The 24,622-nt window shown below is 44.5% G+C and overlaps 2 protein-coding genes across 6 annotated transcripts in view; one reads left to right on the top strand and one right to left on the bottom strand.

Annotated features, from left to right (window-relative positions):
• Positions 1-1,184: 1,184 nt before the first annotated feature.
• Positions 1,185-4,219, bottom strand: LOC142452353 (uncharacterized). Its single transcript, XM_075553730.1, has 4 exons — positions 3,555-4,219; positions 3,136-3,279; positions 2,530-2,629; positions 1,185-1,338 (listed from the first exon to the last, which is right to left on the bottom strand). The coding sequence occupies exons 1-4, from the start codon at positions 3,853-3,855 to the stop codon at positions 1,185-1,187; spliced, it is 699 nt and encodes a 232-aa protein (XP_075409845.1). The 5' UTR covers positions 3,856-4,219.
• The window catches only part of L3MBTL3 (L3MBTL histone methyl-lysine binding protein 3), a 134,232-nt gene continuing 113,404 nt past the window's right edge, over positions 3,795-24,622 (top strand). The window contains exons 1-3 of one of the 5 annotated variants that reach the window (XM_075554563.1): positions 3,795-3,904; positions 7,605-7,678; positions 23,838-23,953. In XM_075554563.1, coding sequence (XP_075410678.1) covers positions 23,852-23,953 — 102 coding nt within the window. In that variant the 5' untranslated portion in view covers positions 3,795-3,904; positions 7,605-7,678; positions 23,838-23,851. Of the gene's footprint in view, positions 3,905-4,042; positions 4,196-5,682; positions 5,880-5,976; positions 6,165-7,604; positions 7,679-23,837; positions 23,954-24,622 lie in introns of those variants that run through there. The other 4 variants (XM_075554565.1, XM_075554564.1, XM_075554562.1 and 1 more) reach the window with 4 other exon arrangements.

Below are 24,622 nucleotides of genomic sequence, written 5' to 3'. Positions count from 1 at the left end.
CTCCTAGTTCCTAGGCACTTTCAATCTGAGAGGCTCATGGAGGAGGGGGTCTGTGAACTGTCCCAGGTTAGGAGAGGTGGAGCTGGAGGGCAAGTGGGAGCAGCATGTCTGCAGCAGTCAGGGACACTGGCCTAGTGTGTCAGGGGCGGGGGGAGAGGTTTCTACATTAAAGTTAGTGCTCAGTGGAGAGTCCCGGATGGGTGGAGTACACTGATCCTGAAGAACCTCTGTTGGATGAAGAGATGGTGATGAGTGGCTTCCGAAAGTACCTCAAGAGGGCAATGATTGGCTGAAAACACTTTCCATGTCAAACGACCTTAGCTTCCAGCAAATATTTCCTCAAGTAAAATCCGATTCGAGGTCACCCCGTGTGTGTGGGTAGTAAGAGGATGACTACTCTCCACAGAATCCTCAATGGGATGATTTGGAACCAGATAGCCAGGTCTTTCTCGTTAGGCACATCCAGGCAGACTTTAACCCTCCAGAGTCTAGGTTAGTGGCCAAGCACACCATGCCCCACCCATGAACTCTTCTGAATATGTAGGCATGCAATATCGGAAATAACTTTAAGACAAACAAATTTGGGTACAAAGAAAAACAATGAAGTGAGCCAATTGATTAGACTGGGGTGTCAGGGAAGTTATAGGCCATCTGACCCTGAGTCTGAAGGTTGCATCTGGCATGTAGCAGGGTCGGGGCAGGGTGGGTGGGAGGGAGGGGCACAGCGTAGCTTGGTGAGTTGGGGGAGTAGCAAAGAGTGCTGAGCGTAGTGTGGAGAATGATAAGTTTAAGTGGTGCTGGAAAAAGGGATCATCGTGAATCATTAACTGGTGACTGAATGGTGGAAGGGTGAAGGAAGGTCAAAGAAGCTTCTACCATACTAAGATATAGCCATCTAGGTAACAGGGGAAAGAGTCCCGTAAACAGTACCTATTTATATGAAGAACCTGTAGCCTTGGTGGCATAGTGGTTACCCTTTGGGCTGCGATATGCAAGATACATGGTTTGAAACCACCAGCTGCTGCAAGGGAGACTGGGCTTTCTACTCCTGCAAACAGGGGCAGTTCTGCCCTGTCCTATAAGTTGGCTCTGAGTCAGAATTGACTCAATGGCCAGAAGGATATGAAGACTCACACAGTGCTTTCTGGATTCCAATACTTCACGCATTCCGCCTTTGTCTAGTCTCAGAGGGTGGCATCAATGGCTGCAGTGGGAGAAGTTAGCAGCAGTGTGTAGTCTTCCTGCCGGTCATTCTCACTGGAAAGTGCCTTCATTCTCCTGAACCACAACATCCCGGGAACAACTTGGATGACATCATAATGGTTTTCTGGATGATGTCTGCAGGAGAAAGAAGATGTGCTTTGGAGACCCTCAACTAGAGTCTAGTTTTGTTAGAGAACCTCAGAAAGTCCCAGGACTGGCCTTACTTGACTACGCCTGAGGCCTTTACAGATTCTAGCATAGGATTGCATGGACAAGTGTCCTCCAAGACCAGCCTAGCTATCACATTTTCTGGAAAGTCTTTTCCTAATCCATAAGCACCTTTGACTGTGCTTGCTTTCCATACCCCTATTTTGGGGCAGTTCTACTGTGTCACCTGGGTTGCTTTGAGTTGAAAAGTGAGCAATGGCACCTAACCACAAGAACAACAACTAGGACATCTTAGGAATCCCAAGGTGGCACAGTTAAATGCTCAACTACAAACCTAAAGGTTGGTAGTTCAAATCCACCTAGAGGTACTTCAGACCCTAGCTCTGGTGATATGATCTGCTTCTGAAAGGTTATTACCTTGAATCACTCTGGGGAAATTCTACTCTGCATACACAGGGTCCCTATGAGTCAAAATTCACCCCACAGCACCGAACAACTAGCACATTTACCTTCTGCAATGCAATGTCCATCTTATCAAATCATCTCACTCGCCAGCATAAATATTTTATGGCCAGGTTCAAGATTGGACCATCTGTTTAGCCCCAATACGCTGTAGACTGCTAAGCACATCATAGGTCTTGAACACATGTTGATATAATGGTTACCCAATCTCTGTTAAAATATACAGATAAGGGAAATACCATCTAGCGTGTCTCTATTGAGAATAAGTGGAAAACAGATTTTCAGGCAGGATTCTAAAATTTATTTCCGTTTCTTTGGGCTCGGGGTCCCCGAGGGGCACATAGTACCCAGCCTTTGTTGCTTCTCCTGCAGTGTACTGTTGGTGCTTGCAGCACTGGTTATTTAAAAGCTACGGAGAAAAGGGAAATCACTGAAATACAGAGCAGTTCATTAGGGTGGGCACAGTTTGAGAAAAAGTTAGTCATGGTGGGTGGGTGACAACAGCTACTGGAGTTTAGGGATTGTATGTTGCTCTCATGCAGCCGGCCCTTGACACTTCACACCCCCCTACGCCAGGGGCTGTCCAGCCCGTGGAAGCTGTTTTATTTGTGTGTTTCAGCTTCGCAAGGCTTGTCCCTGGGTTCCTGAGTACATGTCAAGCCATGTGGCCTGAGTGGGAGAACTCGGTCACTGTACCGACGGAAGAAAGAGTTGGGGTCTGATTCTCTAGCACTCATTTCATTTTCCCAAGGAAAGAAATTACATTTCTTTTCTGAAGCTAGTTCAAGGAGCATTCCTTCAGTGGAAAAAAACAAAACAAAAACCCAATCAAGAAGTGTTACTTAAATTTGGGGGCAGAGTTTTTCAATGCACAATTTCCACCGGTCATATCTTTAAATTCTAGGCCTCTGGGGCACCGTTTTTCAGGAAAAGGGCCGCCTTCATCCCCGACACAGTACATTATCCACTCTGGGGCTGGGAACTTCTTTGAGACCCAGCAAATGAGGCTTGCATGCGCCAGCCATGAAATGTCCAAGCTACTTTTTTGTTTTTGTGTCCCCTGATCAAACTGTTACCGACATGAAAAGGTTTCTAACAACTTCAATCTTTCGAATTATTCTGTAAGTTCTTGTTACCACCCCCCACCCCCACCCCCACCACCCCCGCCCACCCTGAAAAAAGAATGACGGAGCTGTCCAAAATGAGGCCTGGAGTCAATAAACGGAAGGCTGTCAATATCCAGTTCCAATATGCCTGTGGTCCAATTGTGATAGGTTAACAAAGACAGGTTTAAATGTTTACCAGGGCTCAGCCATCTTGACTGAGTACAGGAGGCAGGTACCTCCACCTGCTTCTTGGCCAGGTACTTGACCACGGATTTCTGCCGTCTACGAATCTCAGCCTGCCTCACACCAGGCCCAACATGTTTACGCTGTCCATAACGACCTACAGAGAAGAAGAGGTAACAAACAAACAAAAATAAGTTTTATGTCCACACTTTGTCACCCATTCTTCCACGGCGGCACTCAAGCTTAAAACTTTATCTCTGACATTGTATGCCCAGTAGTCAGGAGGTTCGGCCATGGGCAGGGTGTGCAGAAAGCCTGAGGCCCACTCTTCCATAGCGGGATGCACACATCCTCCTGCGCATGGAGGATTAGCTGCTCTGCGAAAGGCCTTAAAAAAAAGTAAAGTGGAAAATAGACAAAGAAATCTACAACCTTGGCAGTCTTTCCTATTTCTTTTGCCTGCTCGTGAACCGGCTTTGAGTCCGCGAGCGACAAGGCTCTCGAAAAGATGCACCTGAAACAGTATCTGCGGGCAGCTGCATTTGCCAAGCGGCTTTATTGCTGCTTTCCAGCGGCGAAGGCGCAGCAGCAGGAACAGGGAAGGCAGCGCGAGCCTCCCCGGCAGCGGCGGCGGCGGCGGCGGCGGCGGCGGCACCGGCACCAGCGCAGTTTCCCCTCTCCCCAGCCCTGACTCTACGCGCACATGCGCACTGCGCCCGCAGCCCTGGACCATTTGTCAGGACTACTCGTGAGACGGAGAAAAAAAAAGAGAGAATTTGGGGGTAAGAAGCGGCTGATCGGATCTAATTTCTAATTAATCGGGAGCTGTGTACGTGCAAACGCCATCCATTCGATTTTTCTGGGCGAGGATGAAAGTTGAGAGCCCTACAGCGGGAAGCAAGCGCACCCTCCTCTTGAGAAACAGACCAGGGGAGGGGAAGGGACAGAAGGGGATTCTCCCCCACTTCTCGCCGCCTCTGGGAAAGAGGCGAAAACTTAATCCCGGGAAAAAAGTGGGCGAGTGACTCGGAGAGGGCTGGCGACGGAGTCCCTGGGCATCTCGCTCCGAAGTAGTGAGTGCGAGTGCGAAAGAGGAACAAAAGAGAGAGAAAAGAGAAAGGAAAAAATGGGGGGAGGAGAGACTTGTATTTTTTCCTCTGCGCGCACCCGGGGAAGGGTGTGGGGGGCTGTGCGGGAGGCAGGGAGCGGGCGAGGCGGCCGCGCCGGGCTCGCCGTCGCCCGCGCGCAGGCGGCGGGATGCGTGCGGCCCCCTCCCCCGCGCCCCCCGCGCGTGTCACTTTGGTCCCTCTCGCGGCGCGGGGCGCGGGCCGGGGGAGCGCGGCGGCGCCGGGTGCGTGCCCGGGTGGGCGCCGCGGAGCCGCAGCCCGGGCTGCGAGCGCGGCCGCCGAGGCGGGGGGCGGCGGCGGCGGCGGGGGGCGCGGGGGCGGCGGGAGGCGCGAGCCCCGCGCGCCGCCCCTGCGGCCCCCTCCGCCCGTGTGGCCTTTGTGCCGGCGCGCACCGGCGGGCGAGCGGGCGAGCGAGCGCGAGAAGTACAAGTACGGGAGACCGAGGCAGTGGGAACCGAGGCCGCGGCACTTTGTCGCCGCTCGGGCTGCGGGGAATGGACTGGTTGAATGTGCAGGCGCGTCTCCCCGGCGTGTGCCCGGCGTGTGTATGTGTGTGCGTGTGCGCGCGGCGGAAAGGCCTCCCCGGCTCCCACCGCGCACACGCACCCTCGCACGCACGCACACACACCCGGACCCCCGGCGGGCTCGGCGGCCCGGAGTTTGCGTTGCCTTCCTCGCCGCCTCCCCCTTCCCGACCGAGTGTGTGAGAATTTCATAGAGATCGGCTCCAATTTCCGCCATTTTGGGAAAGTTGCACAAAAATAAACCCTCCGGTTTATTTCTGCCGGCGGCAGGAAAGTGCTTCGGGAAGCCAGGCGGCGGCGCGGGCCGTCCGCGCGGGGGAGGGCGCGGGCCGGGCCGGGAGCCCTGCCGTCGCGGCGTTCGCCCCGCGCCGTGCCGCGCCGTGCCGCTCCGGGTGCGGGCGCGGGCGTGTGTCGGGAGGCGGCGGCCGCGGCGGCGGCGGCGGCGGTAGCGGCGGCGGCCGCGCCAGGGCGGGCTGAGGGGGGGGGGGGGACGCGGGTCGGCTTTTCCTGCAACTTGTTTACGCCTGGCCTGGGTCGGGGAGGCGGAGAGGGACCGGAGCCGGGGCCGCCGCCCGCCTCGCGCCGCGTGCGTGTGCGATTCCGGAATAATGGGCTTTGCACACTCGCGTCCTGGGCCCGGCGGCCGGCCTCGCGCCGCGGCGGCTGCGCGGGGGGAAGTAGAGGCCGGCGGGGGTGGGGATCGGGAAGCGCCCGAGCCGGGGCATCCGCCGCGCGCCCCGCGGGCTGGCCGGGGTGCGGGGGGAGGGGAGCGGGCAAAACTTGCGGGCCCCCGCGGGCGTGGGGGTGGGGGGCACGCTGACACGGCGCGGGGAGGGCGCAACTTTGGTGCCGGGGATAAAACTTCAATTACCTCCTAAGAAAAAAAGGCCCTGTGATTTCCCCCCCCACCCAACACACACACACCGCCTCCCCCCTCCCTTTCTGGTCCAAGCTCGGCCCCCAGCGCGACCGTGAGAGAAAGTTTCAAAGCGGGCGGCTTCCTCCGGGGCTCGTCGGCCCAGGGCTGGGGGTGTCCGTCCGTCCGTCCGCCCTCGGGCGTCGCGAGGACCGCGGCCCTTAGCCCGCGCGTCCACGGGGAGACGAAGGTAAACGTCGCCGCGGCTCGCCGCCCCCCCCGCCCCGCCCCGCTTCCTTTTCCTCCCCCTCCCCGCTGATTTTTTTTTTTTTTTTGAGGGGACCCAAAAAACGGAGTCTCTTTCCTTATGCAACTTCCTTGGGCGCAGCGAGCTCGGCCCTTCCCCCTTCCCTGCATCCCTGGGCCCGCTCCTTTGGACACCGCGCCGCCCGGTCGGGAGCCCCCACTCGAGACCATCCAGAGTGTACACACACAAACATAGCTTTTTAATTCTTTTCGATTAAGGGACAATGCGGTGAGAAATAGGATTTTTTTTTTTTTGCGCGGGGCCGGGTGGCCGAGGGCGAGAGCGGCGGGTGCTCGCGGGCATTGTCGGGGATGCCCTCTCAGGCTTGCAGGCTCCGCACTGCCCGTCTCGGTCGCGTGGATTTTTTTGCGCAAGTTTTTTTTTTTTTTTTTTTTTTTTTTTTTGAGAAACACTGACTCGAGTAGAGAGCATTTCTCCGGAAAGTTTCAAGTGCAGCAAAATAGCGAACGCGGAAAACTGGCCGAGGGGAGACCTCTAGTGGTTAAAGGCGGTTGCGTTCGCCGGGCCGCGGGCAAAGTTTGGCCTGTGACTTGTAGCTACGTCGCGCGTTCCGCTCGGACGTGGAAGCACCGAGAAGACCGGAGCTAGCAGCCAGATGTGTGGAAGGATGCTGATCAGAAATACGGTTTAGTCAAGCGCAGGAAGGCCTGTAACTCCCCACCTGTCATTAGTTAAATGGAAAACCACTTTGCTTCTTTGGTTTTTTTTTGGAAGACGTTTGAGATTGAGCTCCCATTGCTTTAGGGACCAGGCGCCCTGGTGGCGCGGGGGCAGAGCACTCACCTGCCAACCCAGAGGCAGAGCTGGAGCAGCATGGGGCAGCCAGCTCCCTTAAAGAGATCGGGTCCTGGCAGTCCTCTGGGGCAGGTGTGCCCAGTCTTACACGGTGGGAATCCACTTTCTGGCAGGGCCTGCTTTGCTTTGACACAGTCGCTTTTATATTTATGGTTCTGTCTGTCTGTGAGTCGAAATCCGCTCGATGGCCACCGGGTATGGCTTTGATTGGGTTTTCAAGTCACCATCATTTTATTTCAGAATGCTAAAATTTACTACAAAGTGCAAGGTTTTCTCGACGTTTCTAAGTGAAGAAAGTCATTGCTTCAAGTTTGTGCTTCAATAGGCAAACTGATCATTTTATTTTCCAGGAAATCTGAAGCTAATAGTGTGTTTAGCTGTATATCGCATTTGGTTACTTTGTTTGTTACTTTGTTTCACTGAGTAAGGAGTGGTTTCTGACCACTTTGAATAACTCATGGTTTAAACACTTAAATATGTGCAAAAAACGCCTATATAAATCTGTTCTTTGGCTACTTTTTATTCCACGAGGTATCTTTAAATTCAAAAATGAGAACAATAAATGAACTAAAGTTGCTTCAAAAGACCTCTCTAGCTTTCACCTGTTTATCCCATCATTTGTGATACTTTATTGGAGAAACTTCGGATGTGGGAATGATTGAAATCCATTTAACCTTATCTCAAACTGGGCTTTCTTTAGCTTACTATATGGAATTGTGCAGAATTATGTATGCACAAGGGACTCTAGTCTCAAGCTGTCACTAATTGTACATGAATCATGGAATAGGAGGGCATTCTCCAGTTTGTGACAATGCCTTGATTTTACCTTTTCTTTGTTTGAATCCATGCTAGACCATCTGAAGAGGTCTTGGAAGTGGACAACATTCTTAGAGGCCACCAGGGATTTCTTCCTTCAGGACCACAAGGTAAGGTTGGTTTGTTGAAACCATTGCTTGCAAATACTTGAAATGATCAAGGATCAGGACTGAAAAGTGTGGGGCTGACAAAACAAGCAAACAAACAAAACACCTGGTTTTGAGGGAGATGACTTTTGAATGTATAAAAATGACCTCAGGTATGATTGAGGCTTGAATAAAACACTTGGAAAAGTTACTAGCTTGTCCTGGATAATCTTTGGGTCAGCTCCATTTGCTAGAAGCTTAATTGGCCTTTCAATTTCCCCTGTTTTCTGCCTGAAAGTATATTATTCTTTGGGTTCAAAAAAGTGGGAAAGGTGGAACACAGTGACTGAAATGTAATCGTGATGCAGAAATCTGGGAGATCTAGAGCTTAGCTTTAAATACCCTTGGGGATCCGTGGTGAAATTGTGTAGATGAAACTGGAAAAGATGAGCACCTTGGGGTATTTGAGTAAATCATCTCCTGCAACTGCGACCTCAGGTAGGCTGATTGGTGCCGTTTACTGCCTCATACTATCTAGTGTTAAAGTTCAGTTCCAGCATGTTAGGATAGGCTTGCCAACTTTTGAACACACGGGAATACAGCTGTTGTTTATGTTGCTGTTAAAGCCGTAGAGCAGGTCCCAGCTCACAGAGACCCCGAGGACAGCAGAAACCCAAGCTGCCCAGTCCTGCACCTTCTTCACCATTGTTTTTTGAGCCTGTAAATTCAAAGCAATAACTTGGAGGCGGTGGGAGGGTGGCTTGTCTCTAAAATCCTGGTGCTACTTTCAAGAGAAAGGTCATTCTTAGGTGCAGAGGAGAGACACTTCTGGTTGGGAGCATATAATTTTCGTGCTGAAGGTTCAGCTGGCTGACTTTTGTTCGGAAAAAACAAGAGCACATCAAAATTAGCCTGACCTTTTATGAGCAGGGCTGATCATTCCGATTAGACCACCTTTAAAGTGGGGCAGGTGTGGTCTAGAAGTCCAGAACTAAGTCGTCACAGACCTACAAGTGGTGATTGAATCACTCAGAGGAGTTTTATTTTCATTCTGTGCTTGTGGATCGTCTTGAACAACGTATTTGGCAAAAAGAGGGTTTCTGTAGATGCTGCAGCACGGACAATGTGACAACAGTGATGACAACATCAAGCAGGCCGAATCCAGTTTACAAAGAGCAGAAGATGTGTTTCCTAGGACAGGGAGTTCTTTGGTTAGATGCACAGAGTTGAGAGCTATGGTTATTTGTCTTCATTTGGAGGCTTATTTTGTGTATGATTCAAATGCCAGTTTAAAAGATAAAAGACAAGTTTAGTCACTAGTTTTGTTCTTGTAGAAGCTATTTCATCTCTCCGTGAAGTTTTCCCCATGTGGAAAATGGAAGCAAAAATACTTACCTTGCTTCTTTTTTAAAAGAGCCAAGTAAAGTTTGACAACTGTGAAGAGTTAGTCAATCTCTTCCTGTTGTCATTTTGCCGTAGTCAGACTTTGTGAAAGACAAATGGTAGGTTGATTGGGACTGAAATTGTGAAATCTGCTTTTGGTGTGTATATTATTTGGGTTTTTTTTAATCAAGTGATGCCACATTCTTATGCAGATCACACATAGCTCCACTAATGTGCACACTACATGTATGTGCAGGCTAATTGCATGGTCTGGTTAAATGCAAACTAAATATGTGTATGTTTTACAGTCTTGACCCCTTGAAGAAAAGACCATGTTTTACCATGGTCCTGAATGCAAGACTCTGTCTACATTTATTTATCCCAAAGTGGTCATTTAAGAAGTAGGAGTAAATGAAAGAAGTACTTCAAATGTAAAAGCATGCTTAATTCTGGAAATAGTAGGATGATGAAAATAGAAAGATTAGTGTGAGGGGAATTCGTGTACTGTAATTAATATTTTAGTTGCCTGAGCCTGCTGGGAGATGAGCATGAAAAAACAGGTAAGTGGGGTAGTAAAAATTTATACTAGAGGGGCCAGAGAAATGCGTCCTATGGATGACTATGGATTTAGAGAAAGGCCCATAGAGGGCTTTCTGCCTCCACCCCTCGTGTTATCTAGACTCATTTGTTACTCTATTCTAATCATAGCGAGTGATTCTGAAATCTATCATTTAAAAATCACAAATACTCATAGTGTCATTATTTTTAATATGTTGCTACTAAACCTGACCAAATGAACCCTGTCAAGTTTCATCTCTCTCTTCTTGTAGGTTATCTGATCAGAGTTCTGAGAATCGAAAAATCAATAGTTGAGGGAAGCAAAACATATATGTCCAGCTTAATTAGTGCCTGAGTAATCGAGAGTTGGCTCTTAAATCATTTCCACTATTTTGTTTGGTAGTTTGGTTCTGTTAATTTCTCGCCAGCGAGGCTGTGGATAGCAAATGGAGTTAGGTTGACAAATTTGCATGAGAAGTTACTTTAGGTGACTCTTGAACAAGGCCACTCTTGGAGACCCAGGATGAGTCAACCGCATGATCTCTTCAGCAGTATCGCCACTGTTTACTGAACCAGTTTTTTATCGAGCTACTACAGTGCTAAACACTGAGAAACTACATCTTTGCCCTTAAGGAGGTCACTAGCCCCTTGACCCATGAGTCTGCAGCACTCTGACTGTACTACTAATAGTGTCACAGTGGCCTGGCGCGCTGGTGAAAAGCAGAGTAAGGTCTCCAACTGTGTCTGGAGCCAGTGAGCCAGGAAGCGTGACTTTTGGGGTTAACTGATACAGGGCCATGGCATATACCTTATGTTCACAAAGCACAATGTATTCTTTTCAGTGCATAGCCTCTAGAAATGATTAAGAAGCTGTTCACCCACTGTTAAGAAATTCCCGGTTATGTATCTATGTTTGAGTGGGCTTGATTATTTATTTGGCCATTGTATTCATAAAGTGACTTACTGGGAAAAATCCCCACTGGCTAAAAACAGGGAACTCGTTCCTCAAGGCACTTGGGATTATGGTGTAGGAGGAGCCCTGGCTTGTAGCGAGAACTATCTGGTGGGTAGTGTGTTACACAGTGAGTTGCTAACCACAAGTTTAGAAGTTTGAACCCACCAGCCACTGTGGGGGAAGGAGCAAGCTGTCTCCTCCTGTGAAGATCGGCAGCCTGGGAGCCCCAGTGGGACTGTTCTACTCTGACTTGAGGGTTGGTGTGGGTTGGAATTGAATGGATGGCACTACGTCTTATTTAATGTGCATATTTGTATGTGTGTGTGTGTTCATGTAGTGTTTCACTAGAAGTTTTATTTTTAAAATTCTTTAATGTAATGGGAATATTCTCTGGTTATTGCTTTACTGTGCTGAGTGAAATTCTTTCATTGACACATGCGGATGTGCGGCAGTCGTGGCAGATTATGAACTGGTTTGTATTGATTGTGATAGCTAGGTCACATGTGGAAATAAAGTGCAATGCCAGCAAAGGGGGACCCTTCAGAATGGACCATATTTGATTTATGAAGTCAAACTGAGAAAGTTCTTTTTGGCCACTCCCAATTTTGGAGCTGAAACAAGGTTTTGGAGAGGAATTTGAGTAGGGACTTTTGTGTTGATCTATCTCTTCCTGGGAAGTGGACTTGGAATTACTGATTTGTAGAATGATTGTCAGTTACAGGTGTATTGTATGTGCTAGGCAAAATGCTTTCTCTATTGCTATTGTTTCTGCCATTTAAACTGGAAGTCAGTTTTTTCTTGGGTTAAGGCATCAGTTCTCTCTTTTTCCTTAAGAAATGATATTTGTTTTGTGTAGATCTAGGGAAAATACTTCACATAGTCAACACTTATGTTTGAGTGAGTGAATGTATCTCTAGAGTCTACCTCCTAGACTCTAGGTCCTAGAGGGAGAGAGAATGCAAACACATACATCGGTAATTAACAAAACAAAGCCATGGTTAAAGTGGGAATGATTGGGTGAGTTACCTCTACTGGGTAGGTACCAGCCTCACAGCTGGTTGTGGTAGTAAAACATACTCAGCTGATAGGGACCCTGGAGTTACGGGGCCCTCTGCAAAAACACTGTCAAGCATTTATTTATTAGATACAGTAGTATATGGAGTATATGTGGATATATTTAGTATACAAGAGGGTGCTCCCCAAAAACCCAATACTAATTTTATTTTATTTTTTAGATGAGAGGAATAGTGCATTTGAAATTCATTCCATGAGCAAGTCAGATTGTTAATCAAGCTGTCTATTTAGAGGTTCAGAAAAGATTGCGTAACAATGTGCAACCAAAAAAAGACCTGATTTGTGGCAGGCAGGGGGGGAGGCGGGTGGTTTTGCCACCACTACAATGTGCCTGCTCAGGTAGCTATCTCAGTGCATCCGCTTTTGGCAAAAAGCAGCATGCATCGCTTGCCCCATCTACTTTACTCACTTGACCTTGCTCTGTGAGACTTCTTTTTGTTTCTGTGAATGAAAGGACAGTGACTTGAGACATAGAAGAAGTGAAAGGAAAAAAACGAGGGAGGTGCTCTCAGCCATCCAAACATGAGTTTGAAACAAGTTTCCAAGAATAGAATCGCAGATTTGACAAATGTATTAAGTGAAATGGAGAGTACTTTGAAGGTGATAGTTATTCTGTTAAATAAATAAATAGCTTTGGGGTTGGGGTGGCGATAAAAATAATAAAATTTGAGTTTGGGGAGGGCTACGTCCTCATATACTATGCAAGGAAGCTTTAAGAAGAAGTTCATGGTAAAGTGGAGTTAAAAAGATCATGGAATTTTTCTCATGAACTTTCTGAAGCTTCCTCATTTGTTTAATTGTCATTTGAATGTCAAGGCTAAGCTCAGTACTCTCTTTTCATTCAAACAGCACTTACTGAGTATCTTGTTTTATGCCCAAGAACTGTGCTAGGCACTGAGCATTATCGCTAGCACTCCCACTAACCTTGAATGTGTGGGGTTATTATTTCTCTATCAGAGTACATTGGTGCTCAGAAAAACTATGTAACTTGTCTGACGTGCCATTTTATATCCCCTGGAAGGAGATAAAACCAGGGAAAGGATCTGTGATTGTTTTGTGTCGTCAAATTTCTGATTCTTGAGATGGTAGTTCCTAGGATATTTTCAAGAAAATAGAGAATCTGCTTTAGTGGATTGGTTTTCCAATACATGATCAACGACAATTAAGAGTAAGGGGCGGGGGTGGGGGTGGGGGTGAAGGATGAAAGAAAAACCCTTATCTTTTTACTTTTTTTTTTTCTTAACCAAGAACTGCTGAGAACAGACCAGATAGTGAGTTACACTGGACTGAATCCCTTGTCTAGACCATGGCCTTGAAGTTATCACAAGCTGTTAACAAAACATTTCTCTGATTAGATTGGAGGATCACTGGAGTTATTTATGTGAAATAGTTCTCCTATTCTTTGTAGAAGAGATCTATTAAGCCTCTAGAATGAGTTTTAAAAGTGAAAAAGGACAAGACATGAATTCAACTGACTTGGACTCAAAATAGTATGCAGTTCACTTAGAAGTCTAGAGTGATCAATAAAGTAGAGGGAGCGGGGAGGGAAAGTGCTGTCCAATTATAGATAGTCAAAATAACACTTCTTAAAGGAAACTGGGATTATGACTAAGATCCTTGGCAATAAGGCTATAATTACTTCTGTTATCCTCTCTCACTAGAAGAGTATGCCCCATGTTTGTAAAATAAAATGAAGGGTCTTTTTTGATTCATTGGTTGATTATGTGTTGTAATGGGAATTATGTAATATTGCTATTATAGGAGTTACAGGGTATTAGGCAAAACTTGAATCTGATTTTGAAGCATACCAAAGGATACATTCATTATAGGGCAATGAACTGTATCCCCTTTGTTAAAACCCCGTTAGCAATAAATATTTTTTGAGCAACTACGTGCCAGAGCTTTTCGGAATTTGACCATACATTTATGAATGTCTAATTCTATGGAATTAAAAGCACTTCAGTTACTAGAAGAACATTTTGAGTAGATAGGATAATTCAGGCTTAAAATAAGTTGATATATATACATATATATGTATAAATACATATTTCCCTCATCTGTAAAACTAATTGAACTCTGAACAATGAATTGAAATTCTTAAGTGGTCAATTTGGTCTGGTTGTGAAATGATCTAAATAATTTGTCCTATTGCTTTGTGGCCTGACTTGGCAGCGCTCCTTGAAGCTTAGCTGTTCCATCTATTGATAAGGAGGTTAGCTGCAAATGGTTATCAAGATAAGCTGTTGGACACAGAAACAAAATCTGGTCAAATCTAATTTACTACATACAAAAGAGAAGTCAAGTGTTTAAGTCTTTTCATTTCAACTCTACAGTGTATAAAATTTAAAGTAAAATAAGAAAGAAAACAAGGGCTACCTTTTTAGAGTTTCCATGCTTAGAGATTGGAATCGGGAGAAAGAACAAGATACTACTAGTGAGTATGTGTGTGTTTTATTTTCTAATTAAGTTTATATTTAACACGGGCATAGAAATACATGTGTCAGAACAGGTTCTCATTCTTTTTAAGGCCTCTGTGAATCTCTTAATGGGTGTAGAGTTTCTGTTAGCCTTGTCGAGTACTATGTTAATGATATGACGGCACTTTTAAGGGTATTTGTTTCAGATTGAGATGTCTCACGGGCTGTACATTGAACATAGACTTCACATAAAAACATCAAGAGGAGTGTTTTAAATATGCCATAGCCCCTGCTACTGGCAGTTTGTGATTTCAGTTTCTGTGCGCACTCTATTATACTTTTTTTTTTTTCTTTCAGATTTCTTGAAAGGCATTTTTCATTTTCTGTTCCTACTTTGGAGGAAGTAAGTAGGTTAGGCCTCAGAATCTAAAAGACTTCATCCTCCTTACAGGAACAAACGGAGGGCAGGAAGTTGAGATTTCTGTAAAGGTTGCCTCTGGCTACCTTTGCATATCATCTCATTGGCAGAAAAAGTAGCAAATCAGATAAATCATTGGAATAGTTCTCATTCACTGATGACCAGCCAATAACGAAATGGTCTTGTTTGTTTTCATTTTTACAGTATCAATAAGAGGGAAACATTTTTTAAAATTGATTTCTTATCTAAACGAAGATTGGATTAATTGCCCCTGAAGTAGCTACTTGATGTGGACTGAAGAGGCAGGTTCTCAGGGATGCTGTTTTTGATGGTTCTTTGAAATGATCTCCTGTTTTGCTACCTCAAATCGATTTACTCGGGCCCCTAGGGAAAAACTTTACTTCTTCCACTGCTGAGCCCAATTCCAATATGTGTGTGATTCAGAGTTCTTATCAGACAGGGTGAGCAGAATATCAAAGCTGATATCTGTCATGCTTGATTTGAAAGGAAATTTTTTCTTTGTAGCAATATGTTTGTTGAGAGACGCTTCAAGTGCGAATCTTATCCTTATTGAATAGCCCATTTAAAGAGGTTTGAATTTAACTTCTTTTGATGTGCTCTCCACTAATGCCTAAATAAGGAGCATTTCTTAGAGCAATAATGTTACACTTCTACTAAAGAGGTAAATAAATACTTAGTAGCCTAGTTGTTAGTAAGAATTGTTACTTGAAAATAAGAGCTAGATGGACAAATGGAGATCTCTGAATTCCCCACTTCTCAGCCCATCTCCAATTAGTCTGTTGCATTTTCCCCTACTTAAAAAAATTCATTGATAAACTGTATTGATACCTATCGTTGCATTTTCCCCTACTTAAAAAAATTCATTGATAAACTGTATTGATACCTATCGTGGCTATATAGCCCTGGTAGCTTACCGGTTGTGCATTCGAACTGCAAGGTCAGTAGTTCAAAACCACCAGCCTTCCCGGAAGAGAGTTTTTACTCTTGTAAAGAGTTATAGGCTTGGAAACAAGCCTCACAAGGTTGTTAAGAGTTTGCATTGATTTGACAGCAGGGAGTTTTGGGTCAGGGTGACTATTCACTGAGGAAGAAAATAATAATAAATCATGGTTTCTTGTCTCTAAACCTTCTCTAAGGAGATGATCACCATGCAAGGTGACAGGTATTGTCACAGGGTATGGAGTCGCCCAGGCCCGGTTCCCTGTAGTATTCTAGACCCCGAGGACCTCTTGCTCTCATGTATTTTCCTTCTGCTGGCTCTTTGCCCCCGACTCTCCCAGTGATTTGTGTTTGTATCTGCACCAGGCATTCTGGAAAGCAGGTCTGTGAACCACAGTTGGCACGTGAGGGGCATTTTCGGCCTCCTCAGCACAAATGGTCCCATAAGGTAGCCAGTGGCCTATTCTTGGGCAATTACTCAGCCATTACTTTCTTTCTTTCTTTTTTTGGTGGTTACAATGTTCTTTTCTTTAGTTAGCAAAATGGAAAGTGATTTGCCTGGCATCAATCTCCCACATTCCCTGCTGATATGTTTGCCCACTAAGCTGAGACTTACCATTTTTCTCCACACCTGTGTCTCCTGCCTTCCGCTTGGGACCCGGGTAACAGAACTCTTTAGAGCCAAGCGAGTAGATGCTCTCACCTGCGATCCAGCCAGCTTGCTTTGCGCCCCTCTTTTAGACCTCTGCCTCAGGTAGCTTCAGACATCGGGTGAGCAGGGGTGCTTGTCTGGAATGTGGACCCTACAGAGCAGCTTAACTTCTTCAAAATGACTGTCTGTCATGTTCAGAGTGTCCCTGTTTACAGAGCACTTTACTATGCATATTTAAAATAAAGCAGATCTCTTTGAAGTGTAGCTTGGGCTCCTCTACATTACAGGTGACAGTGGTCAGGCTGCAGAGAGGTCAGGTCCACAGGTTATGCAGCTAGTCCAGAGTGAAGCGCAAAGCCTTGGCTTTATGACCATTTCCGTGTTGACTGAAACACCATGTTCTGAGTCCTGTAGTGTAGTCCTGTAGGGGAGTGCTTGGAAGAGTCAACTTCTTTTTCTTTTTCTGGGTAGTTGTGAGAGTCACTTTGGTTGCGGTCTGTGAGGATTCTTTTAAAATGAAAAAGCAATGAAGACGCTTTCTGTTAGAGTACATCTGTATCCTTTTAATGCTATGTTAGGCTTATGGCTTGGCATGATTTCCTCTCATGCGACTTTGTATTTGTGGACATCTGAATTCTCTCTTGAGTCTGTGGCCCTCTCTGGTGTCCCACTGGTACTGGAGAGCAAATCAGAAAACAACAAACAGCCAAACAAAAGGAAAAGCAATAGCCATGGCCCACTATCTTTCTGAGGATCCGTTATTTGAGCCTGGACTTCATGTCCTCAGGATATCCCTCGGTATGAACCATCACAGATCTCCACACATGGAGACAGGCTGGGATCTAGGCCAAAAGGTAGCATCCTTGTAGTTAAATCTAGCCTGAAGATGAATCCTCTTGAGCCTCTACAACAGTACCTGCTTTCATGGTATTTCCTGGATGTCCCTTCCATAGCTTAGCATTTTCCAAGAAGGGCTTCCGTGGAGCTCGCCGTATAGTCTAGTAGTAAAAGCATCAGAAGCTGTGCTGTGGGAAATCAAGTTAGCTCAACTTAGTGTAAAGCCACCAGTGCTCTCTGTGCATCCTGCAGAGGTCACTGCGTTGCATTTGCTTCACTGCAAGCACCTTGCTCTTCATGGGGTCTGCCAAAAGTTCCTAAGTTGCCTACCAAAAAGTATGTGTGTGGGAGCTGAATGTCACCTTACTCTTTTAATCAAGCTTATTTTACTTCCTTAACCTGGCCTCGAGTCTTCGGTGAGCAGTGACTGAACTTGGGAGGCATGGTTCTATTAACTAAGCTGGCTAGTCCTTTCCCACTTACAGATGCAGACATGCCCACTTTGAGCGAGTGCAGTGGAAAGGAGGAAAGGAAGGAAGTGCTGCAGGGAGAGGAGGGGATGCGGGAAGAGGATCTAAGCGTGGCAACAAGTTTGGGGGCTGAAGTGTTTGATTTGGGCCTCGGAAGGAAAGCTGTGCAGCAGAGTGGGCTGTGGTGTGATGGTGCTCACTCTATGGGGGGTGTTTGTGGGGCTCAAGTGCACCTGTTAACATTAAACCCCCAAAATAAAGTGATTAACAATGGGTAGTCCTTTCGATGTTACTTCTAATGAGTGATGGTTGGGAGCACAGAGTCTACACACAGACTGCCAAAAGTTTATGGGGAGATTCTATTATCTTTTCATTCCAGTTCTCCTTGAACTTTCTGAAGACCCCTTGTATGTTCCTATGTACCAGGTAAGTAGTTACCTGGTTAACCGAACGAGTTCAGGTTAATTCAGCTCTTGGTGGCAGCCAGTGAGTGAGGCCTGGGCTCCGTAGGGCTTTCATTGGTTGGTTTTTCTGAAGGTAGATGGCTAAGCATTTTTTCAGAAGTGGACTTGGGCCTCCAGCCTTATGCTTATTGAGGGTAGTAACTGTAGCTCCTTGATTCACCAAATTTAAAAGCCAAACTCTGGTCCTTGAATGGATTCCAACTGCTAGGGACCCTGTGTAACAGAGTAGACGTGCTCCAAGAGGCTTCCAGGACTCCACGCTCGGCGGGGGCAGACAGTCTCGTGGAGTGGCTGGTGGGTTTAAAGCACTGACTTGGCCTGTAGCAGTCAGACATTTAAACCTACTTGACCACCAGGTCTCCTGACCTGGTGTTAACTCTGGTAATTTTAGCTAACAAAAAGCCTGTCAGGTTGTTGGTGCTAAACTGGACACTGAGAGCATCGAAACCTTGAACCCCCATAGTGGAGTTGACTCTTGATTGCTGTGTTACTCGTGTGTATAGTTCTCATCTATGTTTTAGTTCATTAGTGTGACTTTAGGGTTAATGATTTCAACGCGCACTCCAGAAAACATGTTTTGCCTCTCCTTACCACCTGGAACTGAAAACTGGTTTTGTCCATTGACACAAGGTTCTGATAACCTGTGTCATGTCATCTGAATGGTAGAATCTTAATCTGATATTGAGATGACATTGTAGGAGTAACTAACTCAATGACCATTTCTCTACCTTCTTTTTGGGGAAAAGTGTGCTTGTTAGCTTTAAAACCATAAAATGCAACTGTGGAAGCAACCAATAATCATAGAACCATTTAACTGAATGCTATCTAGACCTTCTCTCATATGCTATATTTTGTAAACAGCGGTTTAGCAGGTATGGCCAGATTCCTTCTTCCTTCTCTTATCTACACGCCTAGACAAAGACCTGTTCATCCTTGTCAGTTGAGCGGACCCTACTTAGACTCTTTCTAAGGCCGTTTAGTTCCCTTCCTTTCAGACCTTGGCTGGTTCTTCCTCTTGGATATGATGTATGATTCATTGCCAAGGTGCTCCCTCTGGACCTCAGTTTTACCCACTCACAGCAGGTAGAAAGAAGTGGAGTTGTATGGTGAGAGGATTATGGAGGGCCACATAGACTCTCTTTAAATTTCTAGTGAAACTGGCATACCATTGCAGATTCTCAACCAAGAAATCGTTGTAGCACATAATTCCTTCCTTAAAATTACCAAAGAATAATTTGGACATTAAACTGATCTCTCTAGACCTCTAATTACTTATCTCACTTGTTGAATAGTTTTTATACTATCTAGAGCACTTATTGAAACAAATTTACACATCTTTCCTACTTATTTCCTCTTGGAATATTTGGTAGTTTTGTTCACATACTGTCGGAGTCATCAGTGCATTTGACTTTTCAGTCTTTAATGTTTCTGAAATTTCGATTTTGTGTCTAGGGCCTGTCACTTCTGGAAACATACATCCCCCTCATGCTGTCATCAACTAGCTGTTACTTTTGTTTGTTTTTCTGATTCTCAATAAGAACCAAAGTCCTTATTACCTTATTTATAGTGGTCACCGTGGTCATCCTGTAGATTGATGATTTTTTAATGTAAAGTAGCAACTAGTTTTATCTCTAATGTGTCTAGATTACTAGTGATATATAGTAGTTTGGGACTGTCAAGGATATACAGACACACCTCATTTTGTTGTACTTTGTAGATAGTGCTTTGGGGGGAAAAAAGAGGAAGGTTTGTGGCCCCCCCTACATCTGGCTGCCTTTCTGCAGTGTATACTAGATGGCAATCACACCTATCTTTTGTGAGTGAAGAAGAAATGAAGTAATGTATGTAAATTATAATTTCCTTGAATCCTTTTCTGGGTGTTTATGGAATGGCATTCAAATATAAAAAGTGTTTGTATTATGTCTGACACTAAGTAACTGGTGAGCAAATGGTGTCTGTTACAGTGACAGAGAATGTACCAACCCAGAGTAGTCACAGAAGGCACGGCTGAGGATTTCATAACAGTTCCTTACATTTCTCTTGTCAAAGAGAATATTGGAAGTGAGACTGGTTATCTAGAGATTTTACCAGCAAGAATCGTAAAACTCTTCTTTTTCAAGGAGCACTCAGGTTTTACCCAGTTTATCCACCCGCGGAGGCTGTGGGGACAGGATTGGGAGAGTGTTTCCATTTCTCTATTGTCAGTCAGGAAAAAAAAACAAACAATCTTTTTATTTTTATTATCAATAGAATAATCAGCTTCATTGCAAATCTTTATCTACATCATACACTTAGAACTTAAGTACACATTTTAATTCATTTCATGTCTTTGATATTTTCATTTATGAAAATTAATCCTAGTTCCTGTTTTGAGGATTAAAGTTCAACAGAAAATAGTTACTATGCACAGAAATGGTGATTCTTTGTAGGGAATTTTAGAATGCATTTATCTCATATCCATGGAAAAATGAAATGAGAAGTTAGTGGAATATTTCCATGTACTTTCTGAAGCCACCTCATGAACACCAAAAAACAAAATACTTTTATCAGAATTTTTCAAGTATATACCAAACTCTAGAGTATAGTTTAATGGACTACTAGGACCTTTCACGTATCAGTTAATAGCAGCATATCACCCCTATTGACCACTTTACTCCATTGAATAATTCCATGTGTACAATAAATTCTCATGATGTCATTTTTTTCTGCCAATTTCAATGTTTTTCTAATATATGAGGGGCATTTTTCCTCTTACTTTCCGCTAATGAAAAGCCAGCCTTACTCCTGCAATATCACCAAATCCTAGTTAATATTTATTCTTCCCATGCTACTAATCTTTTGATTTAGCAATTTAAACCAGAAACCATACAGGATCTATGAATTGTATTTTTGGACTCTGCTTTCTTAAATCTTTTTAAATCTAAATGTCAAATTTCCTCATTTGTCCCTCTTTACTTTTTCATTCCTTGTCATTTGCTAGAGGGTGAGGAGATGAAAAAAATTATCTTTAAAAAAAAAATTTGGGAGCTCTTAGATCTCATCACAATCCATACATTTCTTCAATGTGTCAAGCACATTTTAACATGCCGCCATCATCATTTTCAAAGCATTCTCTTTCCACTTGAGCCCCTGATATCAGCTCCCAATTTCTTTCCCTTCTCTCCCCCAACCACCCTCTCTCACGAACCCTTGATAAGTTATGAGTATTTTTTCCATTATTCATCCCCCTGGGAAAGGGTTATATGTTGATCCTTGTGATCGATGTCCCCCTTTCTTCCCCTAATCCTCCTGGTACTCTATTTCCATTGTTGGCCCTGAGGGGTTTATCTCTCCTGGGTTCCCTGTGTTGTGGGCTCTTTCCTGTAGCAGTGTGCATGTTCTGGTCTAATCTGATTTGTAAGATAGAATTGAGGTCATGATAGTGGGGTAAAGGAAGCACCAAAGAACTAGAGGAAAGTTGTGTGTTTCCTTGGTGCTATACTGCACCCCGACTGGCTCATCTATTCCCTGTGAAAGTTATCTTTTATAGCAGGATTTTAAAGTATTTTTAAAAAATAGCAATGATAAACTTTTTACCGGGGAGCATATATAAACGCCTGTTTGAGATAAAAACCACAGGTTCCAAAACAACAGGAGAAGTGGGTGAATTCTCAATATGGAACCCATTGCAGTGTGTTTTCTTTGAAGTATACGAAGAAAATCTGGCTTTAAGCAGATATGGGCTTGAAAGAAGGAGCCAGGTGGAGGACATGTCTCTGATAGTACACTGAGAGTTGACAAGTGGAAGTTCCTTAAAGATTGTGCTGTGCTACTGAACCCCTGTCAATGAACGTTTCACATGAATTCCATTGGTCTCTTCCACTGTGAATGGATTCTTCACGTATACTTAATTTCATACCATTTTACATTGGTCATTTGCAAAGATATTGCTTCACTGTGTTGTAAGGATCTTCCAAATGTTGACATGTTTCATTTTTCAGCACTTTAAAAAAACCACATTCATTAGACTCGTCACCCATCTCTTTAAAAAAATCTTTAGCTATTGGTAAGCTGTCAAGTTCCTGTAAATAGAAGCTTTTCAAACTTCTGATTTTTTTTCTCAAAAGATCAAATTTTCTCATTAGCAACAGATGTCATCAGCCTCACTTTATCTGTTTTGACAAAATGTTTGCCAAATCTGTATAACCACAATTCAGTCCCTAAGCAGTTGGGGCGTGGGGTGGGTGGGGAGATTTGTGCCCACCTCTCATCTCAAACCAATCACAAGTGCCTTCCTTGGATGTGGTACTCAGAAGAATTGTACAGAATATCCTCCATTCACGAATTAGGATTCAGTGAATTTGTTCACTGTAAGTGAAACGGTACAATGACTGACTACACAAGTGTGCTGCTGCTGCTGCCGCCCTCGGGCTTTCCCCCTCTTGTGACCTCAGTGCAAGTGCCAGCCCAGTGCAGAGGGCGCATCGGCACATGGGGGGTAGCATTTTTATGAAAAGAGCTTTGCACAAAACTTTCAGAAATGCTGCTTTTGACTTTGTTGATCATCTCCACTTTTGCTCCTTGTGCCTTTAAGGTATGATTTGCATGCACCTTTATCTCTGGTATTTCTTATAAATAGGCTTCTGTGGTTCTTTCCTGGCAACCTTACTTCATAGATGGTGTTCCTGTGTTTGTTTTCTTAGACTTAGCCATTGATAACCATTGCCTAGAGCGACTCTTTTACTAACGGTTACAAATGGCAACATTGTAGTTCTTCATGTATTTGCTGGCATTCTGTCTGAAGAGAAATTTCCTCTTGTCAACAATTTGGCTACTCTGAGATACAGTTTTCATGGCAAAAGTTGTGAGCTTGTTCCCTGACATCTCCAAGGGTGATTGATCAGTGGGCAGTGACTGTTCCAGGTCTGTTTGAGCGCCCTTGTGCTCTCAGGATTTAAATGGAATCCGTCGTCTTCTGTTCACTGCAAGTGTTGGCATTGCTTTGGCCAGCAGAAGCCTCTTCACCTTGGCTCCTGAGGTCTGTGATGTTGACCTCTGCTGTCTCTGAAAGCTTCCTTGCATTCTGGTTTGAAAAGATGTAGCAGGATCATCTTGCACATTTCCTGTAACTGACCAGAAATCTGCTTTCTCTGAGGACACTTGGTTCGTTTAGAGACTGTGTTCTGGACATTAAGCTGCTCATTGCTATTGATTGGTTATTGTTTCTAGAGTTTCTCAGTGAGGAAATAGGTCATTTTAAAAAGACGTATCATTATGTGACGCTGATACTTCCATTCAAATTTAGGACCCAGGGCTTTGAGGTCATTTGTGGATGATAGCAGCGTAACTCAGTGGTCCCACCCTACAGACCCAACAAGGCTCCTACGGGTGGAACCCTGTGAGCCTCCAGGCAGTAGCCAAAAGGCCAGAGGTTCCCTGGGCCTGGTGACCTGCTCGCTGAAAAAGAGTTGTCATTGTTAGGTACATTACGTTGATTTGACTCGCAGTGATCCAATGTGACGGAGTACAACTGCCCCAGTGGGCCCCCGGGCTTACATTTAATTGGAAAATTTAGTGTAGCTGATAGCACAAAGTGGACTGTATTATCGGGGTTTTGTACAAATTACCTCTTTTCTATTCCATTGCCAACATTGTATATTAATTCTCTACCTTATCTGTATACCGTGTTCCTTTCGAAAGGGCAAAGCATAATTTCTCTTTGTTTTATGTGAAGAATATGGTACGAAAAATTGAATTCCCTTTCTCTTAAAAGCGTAGCAGAATTTTACCTTGGCTTTTTCTCTTCAAAATTATAATAAAATATTTCTGGTATAAATTATCATGGATTGCACTGTTAAAAAATGTCAGTCACAATTTTGGAGCAGTCATTTTTTTCAGACCTGTGGATATGGGGGAAGGTTTTGAATAAAAATATCTAATGAAGGGAAACTTAAGTGAAAACTAATTCATATTTGGAATATTAGGAGTGTGTTTTGCTTTCATTTTCCCCTTCCAGTGAAAAAGAAAAACATGACTGAATCTGCTTCTAGCACAAGTGGTCAAGAGTTCGATGTATTTAGTGTGATGGACTGGAAAGATGGAGTGGGCACATTACCAGGAAGTGATTTAAAGGTAAGTTTATTATATGTAGTTATATGTGTGTCTACATCCACATGTGCGTTTAATTTTAAAGAAGATTTGATGATATATATGAATTAAGAATTGAAAACATTGTGCATAGTGTTTTAGGCTTTATATGATGTTTAGACTTTTAAAAAACCTCAAGACAATTTGAAGTGCTGACAGATTAGCAGTAACTGTAGTCACTTGGGATAGAGAATTGAAGACTATCTCTGTAATGTATGCTTGGTTTATAAAAATGGTTTATAGTTTCAAGGGGAATGGTCTATGTTTTGACTATTATCAGGTGGCCAATGAATGTAAATGGTAGACTTAAGTTTTGCAGTAATGGGCTTTGTGACTGTGCATTTCCTGTGCCCTACTTTCTCATTTAAAAAATGGATAATGGTACACAATATTGAATAAACAGGACGATGAGTCTCTCTTAAATTATTTCTACTGTAAATGTAGAATTTGGTCTATCAGTTATTCAAAAGCAGTCCCCTCCTGGGAACCAGACCATTTTGTTAAAATTAGAGCTCTCTCCAGAGAATGGTGGCCACAATCTGCTGCTTTGTCCGAGGTAGGCCTGCCTCCTTTCCCCAGCATTCCCTGCACCCACTCCAGGACCGCAGGGGCAGCCCCGTGAAATGTGGTTCTGCAAGCACCCATCTGGGCAGT

Source organism: Tenrec ecaudatus, chromosome 7 (assembly GCF_050624435.1).
Source record: "Tenrec ecaudatus isolate mTenEca1 chromosome 7, mTenEca1.hap1, whole genome shotgun sequence".
In the NCBI taxonomy this organism is placed as follows: Eukaryota; Metazoa; Chordata; class Mammalia; order Afrosoricida; family Tenrecidae; genus Tenrec; species Tenrec ecaudatus.
The sequence above is the reverse complement of the archived record's forward strand: the minus strand, read 5'-3'. Positions and strand labels throughout refer to the sequence as shown.